The sequence below is a fragment of the Canis lupus genome, chromosome 26, assembly GCF_003254725.2.
Source record: "Canis lupus dingo isolate Sandy chromosome 26, ASM325472v2, whole genome shotgun sequence".
Lineage (NCBI taxonomy): Eukaryota > Metazoa > Chordata > Mammalia > Carnivora > Canidae > Canis > Canis lupus.
The window spans coordinates 10,650,872-10,675,975 of NC_064268.1; the positions used below are offsets into that span (position 1 = coordinate 10,650,872).

Consider the following 25,104-nt stretch of genomic DNA (forward strand, 5'->3'; position numbering starts at 1 on the left):
GTCCTGCGCTGGTACTCTTTCAGTGTGGCCCAGAGCCATGCCCTTCATTGCCTTGAATCCTGGCTCCTTCCTTTGTAAAGTGGTATTACTACCCTGCCCTTCCTCCCTCTTCAGGTGGTGGTAGGATCGTATGAGATGCACAGGAAAGCTTTGTAAACTGTAAATCACCAAGCAAAGTCAGAGGCATATGTGACTTACAACCTTGCCTTACCTTTGTGTATATATACATTGTGTGTTTGCATACACACACATACATGTTGTATATATACATTATATATACCCTGTATTGTAATATATATTAATGCCTGCATATATTATATATGTAACATGTGTGTATAATATACATTTTTAATATATATATATATTACTTGCATAATTTCAGCTTTTTTGAACCCAGGTGACCACATCATCAGGCCCAGAATCCTTAAAGGTTTTCTTAACACTGATTAACACTTATCTAGGTGATCTGGGGTGATTCTTTCCCTGACTCTGACCTGCCCTCCCTATCTGTCAAATGGAGGCTTTGAACAAGCTGATGACTAAAGACCATTTGAATGTTCTACAATCTCTGTTGTTGGCTGGTAAGACTCTGGCCAGACAAGATCAGCTTTTTATGAATATCATGAGTATATTAGTCAGACATCCAGGGAGAGATGCTGAGACATTGCCAGATCATAAATATGAACATTACAAGGTAAGTTTGTGACTCCAGAGGGTACCAAGGCTCTTGGAGGCTCCCTGAGTGCTGGAAGTCAAAAGGTAGGGTATATGTTCATTCTCTTTCCCTTCTTCCTTCACCCCTTCCCTCCCCCCCTTCTTTCCTTCATTGACACATACTCACCAAGGGCCAACCACATATCAAACACTGTGCCAAGCACCAGGAATACAGGAATAGCCAGAGTGTATGTATCTAGTGGAGTCTAAAAACAAATAAACAGCCGGCCAGCAACAAATACACAAGTGTGCAAGTCACTGTGATAGCAGAATCACAGTGGGCCATGGGAACACAAGGAGAAGCACCTAGCCCAGACTTGGCGGTCATGATGGGAGAGTTCCTGGAATAAGTGACATGTAAACTGGGACCAGGTGACAGAGTAGCAAGATGGAGAAGAGACAGGAGTTCCAAGTAGGGAACAGCATGTGCAAAGTCCAAATATGAGAGGTAGTGTGCAAATTTAGGAGACCTGAGAAGAACTCAGCCTGACTTAAATGATTAGCAAGAGCCTGAGATCCACTTAGCGTTCTAAGAGGGCACAGGGGCCACAGCATCCCTCTTGCACCGCCTTTAGTTGGGTAGGGGTAAATTTCATCCAAAAGAGCCTTTATGCCAGCAAAGCATATGCAAACTATTGTGTGGTGTAGCAGCCCCTCCTTCCCCATCCTTCCCTCCCAGATTCATTAAAACCTCATTCACTGAGCTGTAAAGAGACTTCCTGCTGACACCTGCCTATGTTGGCATCCTGGGGGAAAAGGGGGGTGGAGAAGAAGAAAGGAAAGAAAAAGGATTAATTTTCTGCACACTGCTGCTATTTAATGCTTCAGAGCCTTCGTGCCCCGACAGCACTTCCATCATCCCACTCCTTTTGGGAATTATAATTTATTAATAGAGACATCTGGTGGGTATTTATTATGTGACTATTGTGTGCATGAAATGAAGAATCAAGGTGGGAGGCCAAAAGGAGGTGGGAGTCTGGCCTTTCCAGTGTTTTAGGGAGCGACACCTGTGAGGGACTTCCACCAGGAGTCAGGACGGATCTCCTTCTGCACCGGAGCCATGGATCCTGGCTGTGGTGGGAGGGATCCTTCTGACCCTCTCCAGACGCACCTGAGCAGGTATATTTAGGTGGCCAATGAAGCATGGGCAGGATGCCAGTTTCTTGAGTCTCTGACTCACGCATGTTTCTCAGCAATTCCCTTCTCTCTTCGGAGCATCCGTCATCTAGAAAATGAGCAGGTCTGCTGCAGTGATCTTTAAACTTTTTGTTAGGGGCAAAATTCTTTCTTTGAGTAAGTTTAATTCAGAAGCTAAATATGTAAGACAGATAAGAGGAGAGCTGGATAAAGACTGTTAGTGGCTGAAAGCATTCAACATATTATAGTGAAGTTTATGCAACTGGTCATTTCAAATAACACCAAACTGTAAAATAAATGCAGAGACTCTAACAGGTTTCACCTTTTTTGTGTGGTTGCCATAGCAGATAATGTATCAGTTAGCTTTTGCTGTGTGACAAACCATCTTAAAACTCAGTGACATAGAATGACAGTTATTTGTTCTCAGGATTCTGGGCTTGGCTGGTGGCCCTGCTGGTCTTGCATGGGTCTTATGCATCAAAGGGTTCGCTGATCTAGGATGGCCATGGCTGGAATGACTCTGCTCTGCTCCACATGCTTCTCATCCTTCAGCACACTGTCCTGGGCTTGTTGTCATGCTTATGGTGGAAGGCTAAGAGAGGAAGCAGAAACACACAAGTCTTTTTGCAAATTCAGCCTCAGGAGTGGCACATCATCACTCCCCTGCATCTTATTGGCTGGAGCAAGTCATAGGTCTGGGAAGGATTCACAGCTAGGGAAATAGACTGACTCTTTGGTGAGGGGGATTCCAAATTCACATGGCAAAGAGCATGGATACTTGGGAGAGTGAAGTATGGAGGTCATCAATGCAGTAAACCATATTTTGTGCTTTTATGAAATATTAAATTCTTTAAAAAGTTTTCTTTGGTTTTTTTGACTGATATTTCTGTTTTGCTAGTGTTGAGAACCCAGCTGAGTGAGGATGGAAGGCCTGGTTGACTGCCTACTCTGGCCCTCTTTCCCCCACTCCCCTGCAGCCCTTAAGACTCCTCCAGGGAACTGCCAAGAACAGTTTTGGGGTAACAGAAGGCAGACATCCTGCAATGTTTCTCCAGGAAGTGTTGTCTTAAGCCTGTGGATAAAAGTGGAGACCGGCTAAGTTCTTCACTCTTATCTCAGCCAGTAAACCAAGGGTCTCTCTTCATGCAGCCTTTGAAGGTCCAGAGTAGCCTCTGAGGGTCCCAGCAGGAAACAGAAATGAAACCATTCCCATTTAATAGATCTAGAAGCTGATATTCAGAGCAGTGCAGAGCCCTAGTATGCACCCTATTTATATGCAACAGACCCAGGATTTCGATCTTAAACTCTGCTAGGTCAAAGAGGGCTTCCATTGGCATGCAGTGGCCCTCTGGATCTTTTCTGGCTTGGATACAATGCTGTGAGTAGTTTTTTCAAAGAAGCAGTACTTTGCTCTCCAGCTTTGGTCTTTGATCAGTTCCTAACATTGGACTCTGGTCTTAAAGATGCAGAGCTGGAATCCTATACTCAGAGGCCCTTGGCAAGGGAGCCACTGTCCTATCACAGGAGCATTCTCGAGGGTCCCAGGCTCACAGTATTCCCCAGCATATCATGAGGAGGCCCAGACAGGCCCAATCTCTCCCTTGAGAGCAAAGGCTTTGGTTTGAAACACCACCTCATTTCCCTCTGTTTGCTTTTGGAATTAAAGCATGAAAATCCACAGGAGGCTTGCGAGTCCCCACTGAGACCAATCGGTGACATTTTCAAACACTGGATGAGCTGTTTGTCAACTGCATGTTTTGGAGCTAAGAATGGGGGAAGGGCTTGGAGAGATGCTTGCAGCCTCCAGCAGACCTTCTGCTTGTCTGCAGATGGAGGCAATTATCTCAGGTGGGCCCTCTCAGAGGCCTCCATCTCCACTTATGTTTCTGGAGCCATGTATGTTCAGCAGCACCCGTTTCCTATGCCCATGGATCCCAACGAGTTTGTGTTGGGGAAAGAGCTATTGGTTTCATGTCCAGCCCATGGCTGACCCTGTCTGTGACCAGATTGTGAGCTGCAGGAACATGTCCTTGAAGGGGTCCTTACCGGGCACACAGCCCAGTATCTCACCTGTGCTCTGCTTTGATCACTGAGTTGCTTTGTAAAGGCAGGAAATAAGCAGAGAGGAACCAGAAGAGAAGAAGAAAAGTGGGGACCAAGGAGGTAAGAATGGGGGAAGTTGAGACATCCATTTCCATGGAAAGCCAGAGGGACCTGGGGAAGTGGCTGAATTAGGTTGTGACTAAGGCTCTTTGGGAAGGATGGGTCATCTTCATTATGCTGGAGTCCAGTGTATCCTTTAAAAATAATGAGAAGAGATATCAGGCTAAGTAATGTTAGCACATCTTAGGAAGATCTTTTTGACAGAACATCACAGGCTCCATATAAGAGAGTGAGGTCTCCACTGTGGGGAGCATTCAAGCAAGGCAGACAGACAATGGTCTCTACTTCCTGGTATCTATGACTTTGTATAGTCCCCTCATCTTGGTATTAGAAAAGCTGGGACCTATTCCTAACCTATAGAACACAGCAAAGGGACAGGGTATCACTCTCATGATTACATTATGTTATATAAGACTCTCACAGTTGACAGGAGCTAAAGTCACCTGGTATACTTGAGGAAGCAAGTAGCCCACAGGATGACATTGGAGAAGCCCACCTAGTTAGGAATTGCAGATTGCCTCCAGGACCCTGGGGGTGGCCTCTGACAACAGCTAACAAAAGGCCAGGCCCTCGGTTATGCAGATGCAAGGAAATGAATTCTGCCAACAACCCAAATTTGCCCAGAAGCAGAATTTTCCCCAGTCAAGCCTCCAGATGAGAACACAGCCCAGCCAACATCTGATTGCAGCCTTGTGAGACGCCAAGCACAGGACCCAGTTCAGCCATGCCTGGACAGATGTGGAAACCATGAGATAATACATGTGTGTTGTTTAAGTCCATGAATTTGTAAAAACTCATTATGCAGCAATAGAAAACATATCCTGATGCTGTAGATGGACCTTCATGCTGCTATTTCTATCCTTCAGCTGCATTTTTCCAGACAGCTTATGCTGCAGAGCAAATCACCTCAAACTGAGTGGCTTAAGACAACAGAGATCACTTATCACATCTCACAGTTTCTGTTGGTGGGAATTTGAGGGTGTCAGAGCTAGCTGCTTCTGGCACAGGGTTGCTCATGCAGCTGTAATCATGTGCCAGCTGGGCTGCAAGCATCCCAGAACTCGCCAGGGGCTGGAGGATCACCACGTAGCAATCTAGTTGGTGCTGGCTGTGACTGCAGGGCCTCCATTCCCCTGCATGTGGGCTTCTCCACTGGGGATGTTTGCACGTCCTCGTGACACGGCACCTGACTTCCCCCAGGGCGAATGACCCAAGACAAGGCGGAAGCAGCAGTGTCTTTTATGACCCAGCCTTGGAAGCCACACACTGCCACTTCCATTGTATTTCACTAGTCACACAGGACCAGCCGCTAGTCAGTGGGACTACCAGGAGGCAGGGGTCCTGGGGAACCGTCTTGCAGGCTGGCTACCACATTGACTTCCACATTCCTCCAGCATTCTACCTGCATTTGCAACTCCAGGCCTTTTAGTCCCTCCTGAAAGACGATTTATTCCCTCCTCCAGACCTGGTCTCTTCCTCTGCTGTCCCCTCACGGATTTCAGCTTACCTCTGGGATCTCTGCAGGGGCTCTAGCTCTGCTGCAGGCCCATAGGTTATATAATTTTGGGGGGCCCTCTTTAAGATAACACAGAAATGCCTTGCTTTTGCAAATTTTTCAATCACTCCACCATGGCTAATACCCTTCCTGCAGTCTGAGAAGGTGCCTGTGCAAATAAATGGTCTCAAATATAAGCATTGCCGGCATCACAGAAGATCCTTGTCAGGGTTTTAAGATGGATGTCGCTTCCCCGGGGGGTTGTCCTTGGTCCCCTAGACTGACCAGGTTGCTTGGGTCTCTCTCCCTATGGGTCACACTTACAATGAGACATTTAACAGTCCCTTTGGGCCAAAGGGGACCCTGTCTTATTCAAAAACATTCTGTGTTTGCTTACTCTCAGACACTATTCTAAATACAACTGACACTGTCATGGCCTAGACCCAACAAGGCCCCTGCCCTCCTGGAACCAACATTGTGGTCAATGGGGGGAGATGCGATAAACAGATAAACAACAGACATTTTTCCAAAGGTAATTTCAATTAGTGATGGGTGCCATGAGGAAAGTCAGTCTGGGCAGTGGGAGATGGAGGAAGGCCTCTTTGAGGAGCCGCTGTTTGAGCCAAGGCCTGAAAGATGAGAAGGAGCTGGCCATGGAAAGATCTGGGGAAATAAATGTTCCTGGTAGGGGGGAACAGCAAGTGCAAGGGCCCTGAGGCAAGAACAAGGTTTCAGCATTCTGGACTGAGCAGAGAGGCCAGTGCAGCTGATTGTAGGGATAAGGGAGAGCCATAAGTATGGAGAGGTTAAGGACACATTGGGTAGGATTTTTCAGATGGGCAAAATCTTTTAAATCAGGTTTTATCTTGTTAGGGTAAAATCCACACAGTAGCATAACATTAACCATTTTAAAGTGTACAATTCAATGGCATTTATCAGATTCACAGTGTCATGCACCCACTACCCTATGTAGTTCTGGATGTTGTTCTAAATCAGTGAGAAACCATCAGAAGGTTTTGAGCAGAGTTATCCAAGCGAGTTTAGCAGTTGCTCATCCCCAGAGGTCCCCACTGCAAGACAAGGTGTGTTTCCATGAGAATTTCCCCAGGCCCCACCTTCCTTCCCTTTGTCAGAGCAAGGCTTGTCCCCAGAATCTGCTTGTCTTTGCTTTCGGACTCTTTCTTCTCTGCTCTTCAGAGCAAACCAGCTAAGGGTGGGAGGATGCAAGAGAAGCAGGGGGAGGGAGGAAGATGAGGCTTTTAATTTCCAACTTCTAGTGTCAAAAGGCAATTTCATGCCTGCTGATGTGATTAGAGCAGTGGAAATAATAGAGGCTGGCAGCTAATGGGGTGCTGGCTCTGGAGGATTCCTACTTACGAATTTTTTTCCCCAACAGGGACAAGAATTTCTAGTGGTGTTTAACCTTGTGTTCCACTCAGGGGGGTACCTCCCTGCCAAGGGGCATGGAGCAGCTTATTAGCAGAGATGATGATAATTTGCCATAGACCAGTGTCGGCTCTCCACCCGGAAGCCTTTGATCTGCTGTGCCGCCACCAGGGCTCTGTGGGCATGCCCTGGGCAGTGGGAGATGACGTTAGTTCCCTCCATATTGTGAAGATTAAGTGTGCAGCCTGCCCAGCTCTGAATTCCACATCTGCCACTTCCCAAACATGTCACTTTGGGCAAGTGGACTCCTTTCTCCATATCTGAGTCTCCTCACCATTAAGCAGGCCATAACAATCTCTGTCTTGTAGGCACCATGTGAGGATTACATGAGGTCATGGGAGCAGTAGGTGCTATGTCAGTGTTTGCTTTAAAAAAGAAAAGAAAAGAAAAGAAAAGAAAAGAAAAGAAAAGAAAAGAAAAGCACAGGGTGGAACACAAAATGCTATGAGAGCTTTTGAGGCTGGAGATCTGGATGTTTAGGTGAAATTAAGAGCTTTTTGTAAACCCAGTTGGCAATTAGTTCCAAATTATGAAAGAAATCATTTATGGCCCAAACAAAGCATCTGTGCCAGGCAGGAGCTGGGTCAGTCTGGGACCCAGGGCTTCCAACCACCCTCCCAGAATTGTTTCCGCTCTGGCTGTAGAGTCTCCTGTTCTAGATTCTTTTTCTGAGAACACCCTTACTCTCTGGGTTCTCACAAGCTTCCTGCAAATGCTACTCACTGAGTGTCTACCTTGTGCTAAGCACTTAGTAGAAATAAACTAATCAGAATCCTTCGAAGGAGGAAAGTGTGTCCCATTGCACAGATGAGCAAACTGAGGCTCGTCTCCCAGCTGGTGAGTTTCCCAGCAGGGATTTGAACTGAGGTTTACCAGCCCCCAGGACCAGAGCCTAAGCACCACTTTCTGCTTCCTTCTGGGCTTCTTAGCAGCCTCACGCCTCCTTGTATTACCTTTCAGGCTCCAGGCAGGCTGGTCTGTCCATCCCAGCAGTCAGCCCGACAGACAGAGGAAACAGGAAGAGCTGACAGATGAGGAGAAGGAAATCATCAACCGAGTGATTGCTCGAGCTGAGAAAATGGAAGAGATGGAGCAGGAGCGAATTGGGTGAGGCTTCCCATCCACCTGGAAAGCCCTCAAGGCCTGCGGGCCAGCAGGCTATAATGGGGTGGAGTGGACTACCTCGGGGTGGGGTTGCCACTCACCTGGCAGAACTGGAGTCCTTGTGGCACAAGGTGGGAGACCTCAGGGAGGAGGAGAGAGAATGGGTTGGGGACTGGCCAGGGTGGGGGCTTCACAGGGAGTTGGGAGTGCCTTACAGAGAGTGGTGGGAGGTTGTCATTGGAGCCTGGGGGCCCATGGTTGTGAGCACAGGGCATCTGGGCTAACATAGAAATATGTTCTAGAAGCACTGCAGAACAACAGAATGTACAGCTGAGGAAAAGGTAAGGAGGAGAGTGTCTAGGGACAGTATGTCAAGTAGCACATTTGAAATGAGTTTATATAAGAGAATGGCAGGAATGGATCCTGAAAGAGGGAGACAGCATGAGAGGGAGGCAGCAGAGGTTAACCTGGTGGGTCTGGACTCGAGGAACTGGGGCTTCATCCCAGCTCCCTGCTTGCCTGCTCTGGGTCCTGGGCATGATGCTTCGTCTCTCTGAGCCCCCTGTTCACTCGCTTTGTTGAGCAGAGGACGTGACAGTCTTATCTCAAAGGACTGTTGCAAGCAATAGGTGAAAAGATGCATGTACACTCCCCAGCCTAGACCCCGGTGACACTTCATGTTTCATTAATGGTAAAGAGAAGAGAAAAAATAGCGTTTGGAGGGCAGAGATTTTTTTACACATGTATGAGAGGCTGGGTGACATGTGTGTCAGAGAGTGACAAAGTCAATGAGTGAGGGTCCCAGCTAGAGAGGGAATGAGCTGTATGTGGGGGGGTCCTGCAAAGGAGTGGGGGAAGTGTGGGGGACTGTGGCCGTGGGTATGTGTATCTGGGGCCTCTTGGCATAGATGAAAAACTGGCTGTCAGGATGCCAGGCCACTGGAGGGTCCTCCAAGACCAGGACCTCAAATGGACCTCCTCCTCTGCAGCCACCACCTCCAGGCCCTTCTGCCAGTGGCAGCCTTTGCCAATTGCTTACAACTGATATAGGTACCCGGGTGCCCATTTATCTCCCCACCCACATACTCGGTGAGGTGTTCTCAAGGTTCTTGGATGGTAAGGGGAAGTTGGTGGCTTTGGTTGGCCTCCGCTGATAATTTTACTCAGGGTGGGATGGGGCGTGCTGCTAACAGATGACAAACCGCTGGTGTCAGCTTCATGCTCCACCCTCTGTCTGCTTACTCTGCTTACTCAAGATTGCTAAAGGGGCCTGCTTATAGGGCTGAATTCTTGTTTTGCTTCTTAAAAGATATATCAAGGGTGGGGGGTTGTCCAGGCAGGAGTATATGTGTGTGTTCACTTCACCCAGCAATGGGCCTCAGCCTTTTGAAGTGAGGAATATGGGTAAGAAGGGTAAATGCTTAAAAGCAAAACTCCTCTCACCCTTTTCCTGTCATAGCATTTACCACCAGATAGCATTTTATAGTTTACCTAATTCGTCTAGCTATTATATATCTCCCTGTTAGATTGTAAGATTACTGAGAGTCGAGATTTTTTTTTGAGAGAGATTATTTTTTTTTGCCTGTTTTGTTCACTAGTGAATTCTCAGAGCCTGGTACACAATAAGTATGGCTTATGTCAGGGGCTGTCTCTCATCCAATCAGCCATGGCCAAGGCTGCTGACTGTACATGGCAGGTGGGCTGCCTCTGGGGGTAAAGTTACAGAGGTCTCTGTGGACTGAGCTGATTCTAGCTTGAGCATTCTAGAACAGAATAGTTGGGTTCCCTGCCTTGCCCTCCATGTCTTATCATATGGCCCCAGCTAGCCTGATGATGTGGTAAGAATAGCACAGTGGTTAGTTACTGGGACCCCAGAGTCAGAGATGCCTGGGTTCAAATTCCAGCTCGACTACTTCCCCTCTGTGTGACCTTAGACAAACCACATGAACCTCTCTGTGCCTCAGTTTCCTCATCTGTAAAATGGGGACAACATTAGCACATAATTCTTGATGAGTGTTTAATTAGTGTGCAAAGGATTATCGTAGTGCCTGGCACAAAGCACACGCTCCATAAATGGTGGCAATCATTTAAAGATAAATTTGCTAAAGAAGCTCAGTTTTTGACACTGGCCAAGGCCTCTGTTCTAGAACAATGCCCCAAGACTCCTGTTGGGCAAGCCCTGGAATTCCAGCAGCCCTGGCTTCCCCAAAGGGGATTTGAGAGGCTTCCAGGGAGGCTTGGGCCAAGCCCTGATGACAGTGTTCCTTTGCTGAGATGGTATGCTTTCTGCCAGAGTGGGGGAGGACAGTCCCATGGGGTTCTGGCTGTGGTTCTTTCCCTGCACTATTCCAGCAGCCGGTGCTTGCTGGTGGCAAACCCGATGTTATTGGTGTCTTACTATCTCAACCCTACCCTCATTCCTGTTCTAACCATGCTTCCCTGGGAAAGGATCAGAGCGGAGTCAGATGAAAGCAAAATGACACGTCAGACACGTGTCAAGGCTGAAAACGGGGTGTTATTGGGGCTCCCACTTCAGAACCTAGGGCTCTCAGTTAATGAGCCTTTGGGACCCCAGCTCCCCTATCCGTTTAATGAGGCAGGTCAGGCTGATTCTCAGGATCCTTCCTGCTTAGGCTCTGTAATAGCTGAGTGTGTCTCATGGAGGGAAGACCCTATCCCATGCTGTTGGCTGGCCCTCTCAGACCTACTGAGCTCCGTCCAACTGTTAAAATTGAAGATGTATGTGAGAACCCTTCCAGGTTCACACCAGCTCTGTGATATGGAATCTTTTTCCTATTAACTAAGTGAAAGCCATCTGGGAGCAGTGTGAAATCATCATTAACAAACATAATAAAAGATCATCATCATACTAGGTACTGTTTACTGAGGATTTACTATGTGCCAAGCCCTGAATCTAAAACTTCCTGTGGATTAACTCGCTAACTGCTCCTCTCAACCTTGTCAAGTATGTGCTATTATTGTCCTTTATCCCAGATGAGGAAACAGGCTTAGAGAGGTGATTTGTCCAAGGTCACTTACTCAAGGTGATATGGAGCCAAGATATACATTCCTGTCTGGCTGACTTTCAGAATTTTGCTTTTAATTCTTAGGTGTCTTTCCTGAAGGCCTGGCCCCACATTCTCAGACTCTGAAGAACATGGAAATTTCAAAAGCTTGGGTGTGGAGGGAGACACTGTGGGTTGGGAAGTTCGAACCTTCTGTGTGCTGGCTTAGTGATGTCTTAGTGAGTTCTTGTTCACCTATTTGTACCTCCAAATCTGCCAGTCCAGGTGTGCATACTCCTGTGGCTCTGAGAGATCCAGGGAAGAATCACCTGCAGGCCTCCCAGGAGGCACTGCCTCCCTGGGGCAGTTTGGCCAGAGCTGGCCACCTCAGGGAGCCCCCCAGGCAAGCAGCAGAGTACAGCTGCTTCTCTTTCTGCTGCTTCTTTGCTTCTGCCCTGGGGGTGCCTCACCACTCATCCCACAACTCAACTCTGCTCTCTTCAGCATCCCTAGGGAGGGAGAGATGACAGCCAGAAGGGAAACTCATGAAACAGCTGCATTTTGCCCCCACATTCCTTATTGAAGTGCTAAGTGGGATAGCAGAGTTTGTTTTATATGCCCTGACTGCTCTTTGCAGGAAAGGAAATGAACTCCAGGGAGATTGCTTGAGTTATCGATTGCTGTGTAACAACCACCCAAAACGTTGTGACTCAAAGCATCAACCATTATGATTTTTCACAATCCTGTGGGTGGAGAATTTGGGCAGGGCTCTGCTGGGTGGGTTTTCTGCTCCATTGTGGCCTGTACTTGGGTCACTTAGCTGGCTGGACTGCACTGGAAGAGCCATGAAAGCTCTGCTCCCACGTCTGCACTTTAGTGCTTTCTTTGTGGCCCATTTTCTCTGTGGGATCTCGCCCTTTCCAATAATCTGGCCTAAACTATACATGGCAGCTAGGTTCCAAGAGAACAAGGATGGGAAGTTGCCAGGATTCTTAGCAGCTGGGTCTGGAACTGGTAGGGCATCACCTCTCTACCATCTATTTGAGAGGGAAAATAGGTCCCTTTTCCTTATGGAAGAATGATCTAGGCCCCCAGAGAAGGAAGGCATTAATGTTGGGCATCTTTGGAGACTCTACCACTGTATGCAAAAAAGGCGAGTTTAGTATAAGGGTGTAAAGATATCTCACAGGGTCCAAGGCCAAGAACACAGCCTGGCCTCATGAAAGTTTTTCATCTCATCCAACATGTTAGACACTGTATCCATGTTGTACCTCCTTGGTTTCCTTCTTAGTCCTAATTTCAGATTCCTAGGGAAGGAACTCCAACTGGCCCAGCTCACACTGAGGACCCACCTCTCATCTAGTCAGCTGTGGCCAGGGGTGCCAGGCTGTACCAACATGGCTGCTGAGTGTGACAAGGACAGACCTCTGTGAGTTGGACACACTCATAAGGTGTCCACCGGACTTTTGAGCATATTGGTGCTGGAGTCAAACATTTGCCTAGGAAAATCAGCTTGTGGTTTTTGTTTTATTTTGACCCAGGGGTAGGTCCCTCCGCATCATTATTGTATTTCTTTCTGTCCAGAGCCTCTCAAAGGCATTGGCTCACATATCCTGCTTGCCAAGGGACAGGCAGTCGGGTGGCTTCCATTTGAGGTCAATTTCCCTAAACAGATGGGCCCCAAAAAGTAATTAGGATTTGTCCTTAACCTTGGTGTCCAGACGCTGTGATGGAGGGGGAAGGCAGAAAGACACAGGGAGACCTGTTGTTGACAGAATCTGCTGGATTCTATAACCTTCCCATCTCAATACCATGATCTCCTATATTTTTGGCACAGAATTTTTCCAAAATGTGGACAGAGGGAGAAGTGAGTAATAATACACGTAACTTCTACCCTGAATCAGGTAGACGTTTTTCCTAGGTTGACAGGCTGACAGTAAGCCAGGTCATATTCTCTTCTTTCAAAAGGAAGACCATGCCCCATTTCCTTTTTTTTTTTTTTTTTTTTTAACCTGGAGTCCTAAATGTTTTATAAAGAGAATTCAGGGGTTTGGAGGCATATACGCATGTGTTTGTATTTTTTGAGAAGAAATATTAATGGATTTCATCAGACTTTGGACAGAGGGAGCCTCTGAAACCTTCTATGTTAAGAATCACTGAGTAGTAGTATCTGTGTCCCCAAGTATTGGATCAATGATATCTAATGTCCTATCACATTAATACATTATGCAACCTGTTTGTACAAGATGAATATGCAAGTCGTCCTAATTTCTTAAAAAGCCCAGTGTCTGGCATAAAACAGAGAATGATGAATGCATGTTAGATGAATAGTTCATACTGAACAATCCTAAACCCCAAGCCCCTCATTGAATCAATTTGACCTCACTGCCTCCTGGACCTTATCTGTAAAATGGGGACTTGGACCCTGGGGTCTCCAAGTCCCTCCACCCCAGGGTTTTTCAACCTTCATACTACATACATTTGGGGACAGATAATTCTTTGTGCTGTGTACTGCCTTGTGCTTTGTAGATTATTTTAGCCACATTCCTGACCTCCACCCACTAGAGGTCTGTAGTAACTCCCCACCCAGCTAGGACAACCCCAGATGTCTCTAGCTATTGCCACATGCTCCCTCTGAGAACAGCTGCTCTAGCCCTTTTGTCAGGTGATTCACAAAAGGAAGAAGAAAGAAACTTGAGAAATTTCCTGCCACCATGCTCAGCTTCTAGAGAAACAAAATAATAGCTCACTCCTACAAAGTACCACATGCCAGCACTGTGCTCAAAGCTTTATGTAAATTCCTTTATGTAATTTGCATAACAGCCCCATGCATGAGGCCACATCATTATCATTCCCATTTTACAGATGAGGAAACTGAGGCATAGAGAGGTCGAGCAACTTCCCCAGGGTCACACAGTTAATAAGTGATAAAACTGGGCTTATGAACCCAGACAGGCCCACTCCAGGGCTAAAGTCTTACTCTCTTACTCCGTTGTTCTATAGAAAAGCAAGTATTTATTGACAATCACCACCTGTAAAATGGGGGTAAACCAAGGAGCTGCTCTCACAGGTTATAGCTGGCCTAAGGAAAACAATGCATGTGGGGTGCCTGGGTGGCACAGTTGGTTGGGCGTCTGACTCTTGGTTTTGGCTTGGGTCATGATCTTGGGGTCGTGGGATCAAGCCCCACATCGGCCTCTGGGTTCGGTGAGGAGTTTGCTTGGGACTTTCTCTCCCTGTCCTACCGTCCCTCTCCCCCTCAAATAAATAAATCTTTTATTAAAAAAGAAAAGAAAATAGGACATGTGGAGTACTTAGCACAGAACCTGGTAACTGTGACTATTACTGGGTTTGTAATGACCCAGCACCTTGCCTGGCATTGACTACCCTAACTCAGCCAAGCCCTCCAGCAGTCTTTCTCTCTAGGCTCCCTGTCTCCAGCTCTGAGCCGAGGTGAGCACACCACCCTCCCACCCCAGCCAAAAAGCTGAGGCCTGGGCGGGAATCCCATTCACCAATCCATCAAGGAGAGAAATTAGGATCTAAGGCTCTCCAGGTGTCGACAGCAATAAACAACAGTGAGAATTAATGAGTCTGAGATGCTCACACCCCGCATGCCAGCCGAACGGCTTCGTGATAGAGCAGCTCAGTCATTTAAGGACAGGCTGCTGAGAGACCTTGGCCATGGAGGCTCAGGCCAGCCTCCGTCAGAGCAGCCACGTCCCCGTTCACAGCAGGTGATCTGATCTTGACTTAAGAAAACACCAAGTTTAATAAACTTCACGGTAATATCTCCCCATTGGGCAATTGGGGTGAGGGGGAAAAGCAGCACAATTCTGGAATTGATGGTGTGTGTGTGTGAGAGAGAGAGAGAGAGAGAACAGAGGGAGAGTCAGAGAGACAACATGACATGGATGCTCCCACTTCAAGCTGTTTTTATGAATTGTGTGTCCTCAGAAGCCCCCGCTGCTCTAAAGGCAGCAGCTCCAGCCCCGTCCCCACATCCCCATCAGTGATGCATCCCCGGCTTTTCGCCTTTCCCCTCGCCCATCAAGGAATCACCCACAAAGCCATCATGCCTCACGGGCAGGGCGCCTTGGCTCTGCAGCATGCCACATTAAGCCTCCTTCCTGGCGTAATTGTACATCCATTAGCCTTCTCCGCAACATGCATCGAGACGCTGCAGCAGTACGCCGTTGAAAGCTCCGAAGTGGTTGCCTGAATGTTTCTGAGGCCAGTTTGCGCTCTCTGAGGGAGTCTGAGCTTTACAAACAGGCAGTGTCCGTCCTCGACTTGGTTCCTGTCCTTGTCTGGAGAAGGCAGCCAAATGGGGCTGGGCTTCTGCGAGGGTGGTGGAGTTACAGCTGTACGTGTGAAGGCGCATTCTGCGTGGAGGTATGATCATGCATGAGTGTGTGTGAGTGTTCAGGAGTGTGTGTGAGTGTGCATGAGTGTGCTCTCGGGTGCACACGGACATGGGGCCCTAGAGGCATGCCTGTGGACATACACGTTCACCTGTGTGGACATGTGCCATGTCCGTTTCTAGCCACCACAGCTCCTTCAAAAGCTTTTCAAAAGATGGATTTCATGGGCAGATTATAGCATCCTGATTACATAGAAAAAGTAGAGTAGTGAGTAGAGCGAGTTATAAAAGCCACAGATTTCCAGAAGAAATAATTAACAACAACCATTTACTGAGTGGTTATCATGTTCTGGACATTTTACAAACACTCCTATTTTTGCAACAACCCTAGGAGGTAAGGACTTTGTTTTCCCTAGTTTACAGATGAAAAACAGAGAGGCTCAGAAAGGTTAAGTAACTTTCCTGGGGTCACAGAACTAGGAAATGGCAAAGCCAAATATGGACCCAGGCAAGCTCACCCCAGAACTGGCACTCCACCCCTTGCATCACTGCCTATTTCTAAATTCTGAAAGTGTGTGCATTCATGTGTGTGTGCATATGTGCATGCATGTGTGCGTGTGTACCTGTGTGTAGGGAATATGCATTTTCCGGGGGTTGAGCATGAGCACCTAGAGAAGGTGATTTGAATCCTGCTGAGACCAAAGTTTGGCTTGTCCTTCAGAGAACTTACAATGAGCACGATTATGATGATCTGTGTGATGAAGTCAGCGATGCCTGAGCCCTCTCTACAATGCCAGCTCCACGCAGGCAGGGACTCACCTGTTTTGCTCCCTGTTGTGTCCTGGTTGTCTACTTGGCACAGGGAAGTGCTCTGTAAATATTTGAGTGAATGAGTAGCCCATCTGCCTCCATTTGGGTAGCAAAGTCAGACTAAGTTGGGAATCCACTTCCCGCTGCCTCCAGGGGTTGTCCACTGGTGCCCAGAGAAGGAGATGTACCCTTTCTGGTGCCTCTGGGAGCATCCTGGGAAGTGGGAGACATCACAGAGTAAACAGCAGCTCCCTTAAGCGCCTGGTGATGGATGGTGTTTCCTGGATGCAAGGCACGAGTGGTAGTCATAAAGTTAATTGGGCCTGTAAAGACATAACTAGAGAAATGACAGGCACAAATGGTGTCCAGCTAATTGGGCACTTAATGTGGAGGCATCAGACAGGCAAACAAACCAGGCTGCCAACACAGAGAGGTCCTTCTCTTAGGCACCGAGGATCTTCTATTTCAAAACACCAGGGGAAGTCTTGATGTTTCAGCCTCAGGCTCTGATACTCCCTGACCATCTGCCCGGGGGACGAAACTTGAGTTGCATCTCATCTAACCCCACAGTAAATCTGGGAAAGGGCCCCCAGAGAACACAGGCTTTTCAAGGTCATTGACTGGAGAAGGTAGGATTCGAACACACGGCTTTTAACCCTGCCTTACCTGTTCACTATCTTCAAATATGCACATTCTCTTCTCTTTTTAAAATATTTTATTTATTTATTTATTCATGAGAGACACAGAGAAGCAGAGACATAGGCACAATGAGAAGCAGGCTCCCTACGGGGAGCCTGATGTGGGACTCTATCCCAGGATCCCAGGATCACAACTTGAGCCAAAGGCACATGCTCAGCCATTGAACCACCCAGGGGTTCCACACATTCTCTTTTAATATGAAGACACCACGTGTTCATTATGGAAGGTTAAGGAAACATAGTGGAGGTTGGCTAATCGGGTGCTTGAGGCAGGGAGGCAGAGGTTTTAAAGAAGGAAATTAAAAACAAAAAAGGAAATAAAAGTTACTCATAACCTCACCTCCCAGTGACTATCACTGAATATTTGGGTGCGTTTCCTTTCTAATTTATTTTTTTGTCCAGCGAACACCACGAAGAGATTGGGATGTGCGTGTTCCAAACCCAGATTCATACCCTAACTACAACTCTACATCCTGGGTCCTGGGGGGTCTCTTTCCCCCTTTCACATAATGAGGGCATCTTCCCATGTGGTTTGTCCTACTGCTCCCTTCCTTTCTACAGGGCTTCCCATAGTATGGCCAGAAATTCTCCAGGATCAGGAGCAGACAGGGAGCCGCTTCAAAATTCAGATTCCCAGGCCCCACTGCAATCCCACAGAACCATTGTCTGCATGCTGAACACTCTCCCCAGATGATCTAGAGACACCCTGAATTTTGAGGACATCCCCCCATGTGGCGGCTCTCCACAGGGCTGCATGCCACAGTACTGCTCACGGGGCTTCAGCAGATCCACAGCTGATGAGGTTTAGATTCGATTTATTTATTCATGAGAGACACACAGAGAGAGGCAGAGACATAGGCAGAGGGAGAAGCAGGCTCCCTGTGGGGAGCCTGATACAAGACTCAGTCCCAGAACCCCAGGATCACAACCTGAGCAGAAGGCAGACGCTCGACCACTGAGCCACCCAGGCATTCCCATATTCTTTTCGAATGCTCCCTGGGTGACTGACACTCATTGAGGGTTGCAGGCATCCTTCAGGATGCATATAGGGTCCTCCTGCCAAGACTGGAAAGGATAAACTTTCCTTTGGGGATAAAGAAATGGAAATGTTTTATCACTAAGGTAAAGACCCATCTGTGACCCACGGTCCTCCATGATATAATTTTGACTTAGCTTCCTGCAAAGTTTCATTTCTAAATGTATGATCTTTGGCTGTTGGAGGTGTCTGTGTTGGGGCCACAGAGAGGTTGTCCAAACACCAGACTGCAGGAACACCCCCACCCCCGCCCGCTCATCCGATCTTGGAGCAGAAAAGGAAGGTATGCTCCTGCCACCCTACATCCTTCTCTCCTTATTGGCCTCTACCAAATTCATGCATAACAAGGGTCCCTGAGCTTGGACAGCTGAATGATGATCTTAAATCTGCTGTTTTTCATGCCATTTGCTGCACAGATAGAAGCTAATGAGACATTCTCCATACAAGGCCTGTTAATGGGGCCTTTAGGCATTTAGGAGTGAGTGGTGGAAGGAACTGGCATGTGCGTGGAGGCTCGAGTGTGGGTTTTGCAAGCGGTGAGTGAATCTGTGGCCCTGATTTTCCAAGAGGAGGCAGGAAAGCCTCTAAGTTTCCAGAGCAAACAACACCGCAGTTGAGAACTAGGTCATCTGTCTTGTGCTGTCTTCCTGAGGCTTGACCTGAGGCGAGAAGCCAGGAGGGCTTCATGGAGAGCAAAGATGATTTACTGACACAGAGAACTAGATTCTCGCCCTCGCTGAGCAACCCCAGGCAAGCCTCTTACCCTCTCTGTGCTTGCGGACCTGTACTGACAGAGTGAGAAAAACAAAATCTAACCATATCCTGACTAGGGCAGTGGATGAAGGGGGGAAGAAATGGTAAAAGAGAAAAGTGTGTACAAGAAAAACATCACCATGCATTTACCATCCTCCACCTCCATCGGCTCACCTCATTGTCTCATCATATTTTATAATTCTACAGCATTGAAAGTCCTCCTGAAGTTTATCTGCTCTAGACAGCTTCAGGCCGTTTCCTTAAACCATAGCTTTCCAAAGGAAATCTAATTGAACAGCCTAAGCAAACAAAAGAGATAAATGCAGACATGCTGTGGAATCACCCCAGCCTCCCACTGGGTTAGGGCGTGGCCCCTAAACGGGCTCTAAGGAACCCCGGGGTGCCATAAAGCACAGTTTGACAACCACTCATTCAGCCCAACACCTTCTGTTTTACAGATGTGGAAATTGAAGCCCAGAGAGGCAAAATCCTGGGCCAAACTGCAGATTTTTCAAACTTGCTTTGAGAGCTTTTCAGGGAAACAAAATGATGGGGCAAAATGCTCAGGGGAGCGAGGGGCAGGCAGACAGAAGCAGCTGGGTTAGCTGGGTGTGTGTAACTTGGTATTTACCAATGACTGAGGGTCTCCCTTGGTCTGGGAACTGGAGGGGGATGGAGCAGAGTGGAGATCAGACAGTTCAGGAAGATCCTTGTGGCTCTGCTTGGCGCAAAGCAGCATGGTTGTGTTGTGGTTAAGAACAGGAACTCAGGACAGACTGCCTGGGTCTGGATCCCAGCTCTCTCCACCTCCCAGCTTTGTGACTTGAGTAAATCACTTAACCTGTCTGTGCCTCAGTTTCCCCACTTGGAAAACGGGGACAAGAATAGTGCCCAGCTTATTGTACTGCTGGAAGCATTCATTAAGAAAATCCATGTGGAGTGCTTGTCTCTCCACCTGGCACATAGTAAGTGCTCAGTAAACTCCAGCTACTGTTACTCTAGGCTGTGTTCTGAGACCATGGAGTGGGGCTTGTGCCCGGTGCCCGCTCCCACCCATCATCCTATAAGAACAATTTCTAGGAAGAACATAGAGACAGCGGGGGAGGGAAGAGGAGGAGGAGGAGGAGGAGGAAAGAAAGAGTACCACTCTGGCTCTGTGCGTCCTGCCTCCCAAAGCAGCTCTGTCCGATCTGGGTCACAGCAGAGGCTCTGGAGCCTGCAGGCTGCTCTTGGCTCTTCCCGGGGCAGAGCGGCTCTCTGCTGAATGAAGCACAAAGGGAGAAGCTGCTATTTATAACATTGCGAGTCAGAGCACATTGAGGGGATGGCAGGAGTGAGGAGGGCCTGTGGGGAGAGTCAGCATCAGGTGGCTGCCAGGCAGGGCTGCCAGGGGCCTTCTAGAGCCTGTGATGCCCAAATCACATCCCAGCAGTTCCCATGCCCAGGGTGCCCGCTGATGGAAGCCAGCCCATGGAGGGGCAGGCAGCGTCCAGCTCCATCCTGAGAATGGAAGCAGGTGTGCTAGGGACAGGGCTGGAGAATGGCCAAGATAAAGAGCAGCTGCAAGTAAACCTTGAGTGACAAGTGAAGACACCCAAGTGAAGACATCTTGTAGACAATTAGATCAACAAATCTGGAGCTCAGAAGGCAGTTTCCCTGGAGGAGATGACATGAGGTAGAAAGTCTAGATGAGGTGCTTAATCAGCAGTCAATAGAAGATATGGGAGATTTGGGGCATGGTCTGGAAATCTATCAGGATTTCATGTGCACCTACCTTTTTCTGGGAAAGGGTCCAACAGTCATCATCAGATACTCAGGAGCCCACAGCTCAGAGAAGAGTAAGACCATCAACCTGATACTCTGGGAGATGCTCATGGCCACTGGTCCTGTCAGGTCCTCATTCCTGTCTCTGCTTCCAGGCGCCTGGTGGACCGTCTGGAGAACATGAGGAAGAACGTGGCCGGGGATGGGGTGAACCGCTGCATCCTATGTGGAGAACAGCTGGGGATGCTGGGCTCTGCCTGTGTGGTGTGTGAGGACTGTAAGAAGGTACCATCACCCTCCTCTTCCCTGCTTCCCCACTCATCTCATGCACAGAACTACGCCTGGGTTCGAGCCACTCCGGGGGGCCCTGGGTCTTGGGGGTGGAGCTTGGGTCCTGAAGGTAGTTGCCAGCATATGATTCCTGTGGGGGTGCTCCCATGCCCAACTATCTTCTAGGCAACCCTGATTCTAGTTCCTCTCCTGGAAGAAGTTCTTCCCCTCCTGTCCCCTTGGAGCGCAGCTCCATCCTGGGTGAGCTTGGGTGCCTAAGTAGGACTTGAGCTGTGTTCCAGCCTGCAAGTATCCTGGTTGTGGCTTAGCAAGTTTATGTGTCAGGCTAAAGAGCATGCTGGGCAGGTGTCTACATCATGGCAAGTTTGCCAAGTGTCCTTTTACCTGGCTTAGGAAGCCCCTCTCCAGTCTAGTTAGAGCTGCTGGGTTTCTTGAAAGCATTCATTCTTGAAGGGGAGTCTCCCTGTGCTCCCTCCACCCTGTACCCTTCCCTCAAGCTGTCAGCACTTGATGATTCCAGGACACAGATGCAACTATGCTTGGGTCTGCCCGATTCCCAGGAAAGGAAGTCAGGGGAACCCCTGGGCCGGGGACATCCATAAAGTAACTTGGCACTTCCTGCCTGGGGTCCCACTTAGCACTTAGAATGCAATAGCAGGGAAAGTTTATCAAGGCCAAAACACTTACCTGCTGCAGTCAAAGCAGATAGTAACAATTTCCTGACCTGTTGGGTTTTCCTTTTTGTCCTGACTGCCAGGAAACTCAGCCAATAACGTTCCATCACACAGTCATGGCTTTTACACGGGTGACTGCCATCTCTTTGGAAAGTTGAACCTGCAGCCATAGTCTAGGTTATGTCATGATTCATGCAGAAAAGAAAGAAGAAATAAATTAACAAACAAATAAACATATGGCCTTTCCTCTTGAAAATTAATGTCAGCAATCTCCCCTGTATGGATACTGAACACTCAGACCCCACGGGGATTCTTGGAGAACTCCAGAGAATTCACTCCTCCAAGGCCAGGGAGTGACACAGTTCTTGTTATTGGAAATAAGACTCAGATTGGAACTTTAATCCTAACTGGCCTTAGTCATGGGAGGGAGGAGAGAGGAGAGTTCAAGCTCTTTACATCCACCAAGAGAGAATGGGGCTCAGTTGCCACACTTCCCAGCCCCTTCGCCCCGCTCACTAGCAGCTCAAAACCTGGCATATCTGAGTGTGCCCTGGGCTATATTCTGTCCCCAGAATGTCTGCACTAAGTGTGGCGTGGAGACCTCCAATAACCGCCCGCATCCCGTGTGGCTCTGCAAAATCTGCATCGAGCAGAGAGAGGTGAGTGGGTTGGTCCTTCCTGTCTGACTTTTAGAGCTCCCTTCCTTGCTTGTGCAATCCTCCCTTCCTCACTGTAACCAGGGAAACAGGGTGGCACTTCAGGGCTGGGAAACCTACTTAGGTATATGTCATAAGGGATTAGTCAAAAGGAGCCAGCCCAGTGGTAAACTCTGGCAGAACAGTCCATGAGCATTTGAATGAATTTCTTTTCTTTTCTCCCACTTCTGTGACTTTTCTCTTCCTAAAAGTAGAGAGCACACCACATTTAAGAGGTGGAAGACATGGAGTCCAGTTATTATCCTTCCACTCTCTTCACTGTGTAACCCTATACCAGTTCATCACCTTTCTGATATTCAACTTCGTCCATCAAGAAAATGGGTATACTCAGGCCCTTTCTCCTGGGTGTTTGCGGATGTTGTGTGAATCAAATACGATTTGTGACAGGCTATGTACCATGTCAGTGTGCTGAGGGCAGCGAGCAAAGTTAAAAGCTGGCACTCATGAAGGCAGGACTAACAGTGCTTGGCTGCCATGTCTTCATCCTTTCCCTCTCTTACCCCAGGTGTGGAAGCGTTCTGGAGCATGGTTCTTCAAGGGTTTCCCCAAACAGGTCCTCCCACAGCCTATGCCTATAAGGAAGGCCAAGCCCCAGCAGCCCGCCAGTGAGCCTGCTGCTCCTGAGCAGGTCACGCCTGAGCCCAAGCATGCCACCCGGGCTCCAACCCGAGGTAGGACAAAACAGCTTCCCCTTTTAGGACCAAGGATAGATCTTGGCTAACTGGTCTACCTGGAGGATGTCCTAACATCATGTCTGTGTTTCCACCCAGCTGGTCTTGGGTTTAGAACCCCTATATCCTCTGCACGGCTCACCGTGAACCCTTATAGCACAGGAAAACAGTATGGGGCTTCCTCAAAAAGTTAAAAATAGAGCTACCCTACAATCTAGCAATCACACTACTGGCATTTACCCAGACTACAAAAACATTAATTCAAAGGGATACATGCGGGGAACCCTGGGTGGCGCAGCGGTTTAGCGCCTGCCTTTGGCCCAGGGCGCGATCCTGGAGACCCGGGATCGAATCCCACGTCAGGCTCCCGGTGCATGGAGCCTGCTTCTCCCTCTGCCTGTGTCTCTGCCTCTCTCTCTCTCTGTGTGACTATCATAAATAAATAAAAATTTAAAAAAAAAAAAAAAACAAAGGGATACATGCACCCCTATGTTTATAGCAGCATTATTTACAGTAGCGAAGATATGGAAGCAGCCTGGGTCCACCAATTAATGAATGAATAAAGAAGACATGATAGATATAGATATAATGGAATATTATTCAGCCATAAAAAAGAATGAAATCTTGCCATTTGCAACGACATGGATAGAGCTAGAGGATATAATGCTAAGTGAAATAAGTCAGTCAGAGAAAGACAAATACCGTATGATTTTGCTCATATGTAGAATTTAAGAAGCAAAACAAATAAGCAGAAGGAGAGAGAGAGAGAAACCAAGATACAGTCTTTTAGCTCTAGAGAACAAACTGACGGTCACCAGAGGGGAAGGGACGGGGGAGATGCGTGAACTAGGTGATGAGGATAAAGGAGAGCACTTGTCATGATGAGCACTGGGTGTTGTATGGAAGTGTTGAATCATTACATTGTATGCCTGGAACTAATATGTCATATCATGTGATACAGTCACACTATTGTATAATAGTGGAATTAAAATAAAACCTCTTTAAAAAGAGAGGGTAGCACAGGGAACTCCCCAGCAATGCCAGGCTGCCAAATGAGCTTTTGTTGTCATCCCTGATGGGAGTATTTAGAGGTACAACAGAGATGGAGATTAAAATTGGAAACTGAGAGACTCCAATCACCAAAATACACACTGGAGCCCGAGGGGGACTTGCTGGGAAGGCCTTCCTTGTTCCTGATACTTCTATCAACCATCAGCGTATCTGAAATTGCACTAATTAAAAGTGAAAGATGAGTAGAAAGGAAATTAGTAAATTACCATGGCTATAGATATTATCACTATTATCCAAGCATTATTATTAATTAGTAAAATGATGATAAAAGGGAGAGGCAAAAAAGTAAAAAGAAGGAAAAAAGCAACTACAATACAAATATACTTTAATTAAGCGAGACAGATAGGACTGACCATCAAGGCCCTGATAATGATTTCAGTTAACACTAAGTGATAAAATCTGGTCTAATTGACAGTTCTGGGGTTGAGTGCAGGCAGTACTTCTGGAAGCTAAGTTATAGTTGACGGTCTCAGAAGTTGAAATGTCCAACTATGTCTCCCGTAGGACGACTTCTCAAGGAGTGCACTATGGTGCCTGCACTTAGAAGGCATCCAATAAGTGCTTTCTTCCTGACATGGCACAAGCAATGTCTATTCCTTGCAGAGAGTTACCAAATTCTTAATTTACATTGCATCCCTGAGGAGCCCCCAGTTTTAATCCCAGAGCAACCTTCTTCCTGGCTAAGCATTACTCCCTGTAGGCTGAGAAGACTGCCTAGGCTAATCGTCAAGATCTGGGACATCTGAGACCAGGAGAACCCGAATCTCAGTTCCAATTCTGCTGCTTCCTAACCTCATGAGCTTGGTCAAGTCGACTAGCCCCCTGAGACTCTTTCCTCATCTGTGAAATGGGGTTGGCAACTCACTGGGCTATTTTGAAGATTAAAGAAGATACTACATAGGGGGGTGCTTTGCAGAATGTAGCACTTAGTAAATATCGGCCAATACTATATAACATTAGAGACACAGACATACACATAAATAGTATGAATTCACTTATCAGATAAACTCTGGACAAAGCAAATAACTCCCAAACTATGGTTGATGAACACCTGTTTGCATCACTAGAAAGAAGTAACATCACCAGCATTGCATAGTGACACCTAAAATATAGCTGGTAATAACATCAGTGCTGGTGAATGTGGGGGAAATGGATACTTTACAAACTGTTGGTAGGACTATTAATCATCTCTA

At 47.6% G+C, this 25,104-nt stretch overlaps 1 protein-coding gene across 7 annotated transcripts in view; it reads left to right on the top strand.

Moving 5' to 3' along the window:
- The window catches only part of RPH3A (rabphilin 3A), a 264,940-nt gene that overhangs the window by 204,924 nt on the left and 34,912 nt on the right, over positions 1-25,104 (top strand). For all 7 annotated transcript variants that reach the window (XM_049101684.1, XM_049101685.1, XM_025474013.3 and 4 more), the window contains 4 exons: positions 7,916-8,062; positions 20,644-20,773; positions 22,026-22,112; positions 22,675-22,840. In XM_049101684.1, coding sequence (XP_048957641.1) covers positions 7,916-8,062; positions 20,644-20,773; positions 22,026-22,112; positions 22,675-22,840 — 530 coding nt within the window. The remainder of the gene's footprint in view (positions 1-7,915; positions 8,063-20,643; positions 20,774-22,025; positions 22,113-22,674; positions 22,841-25,104) is intronic.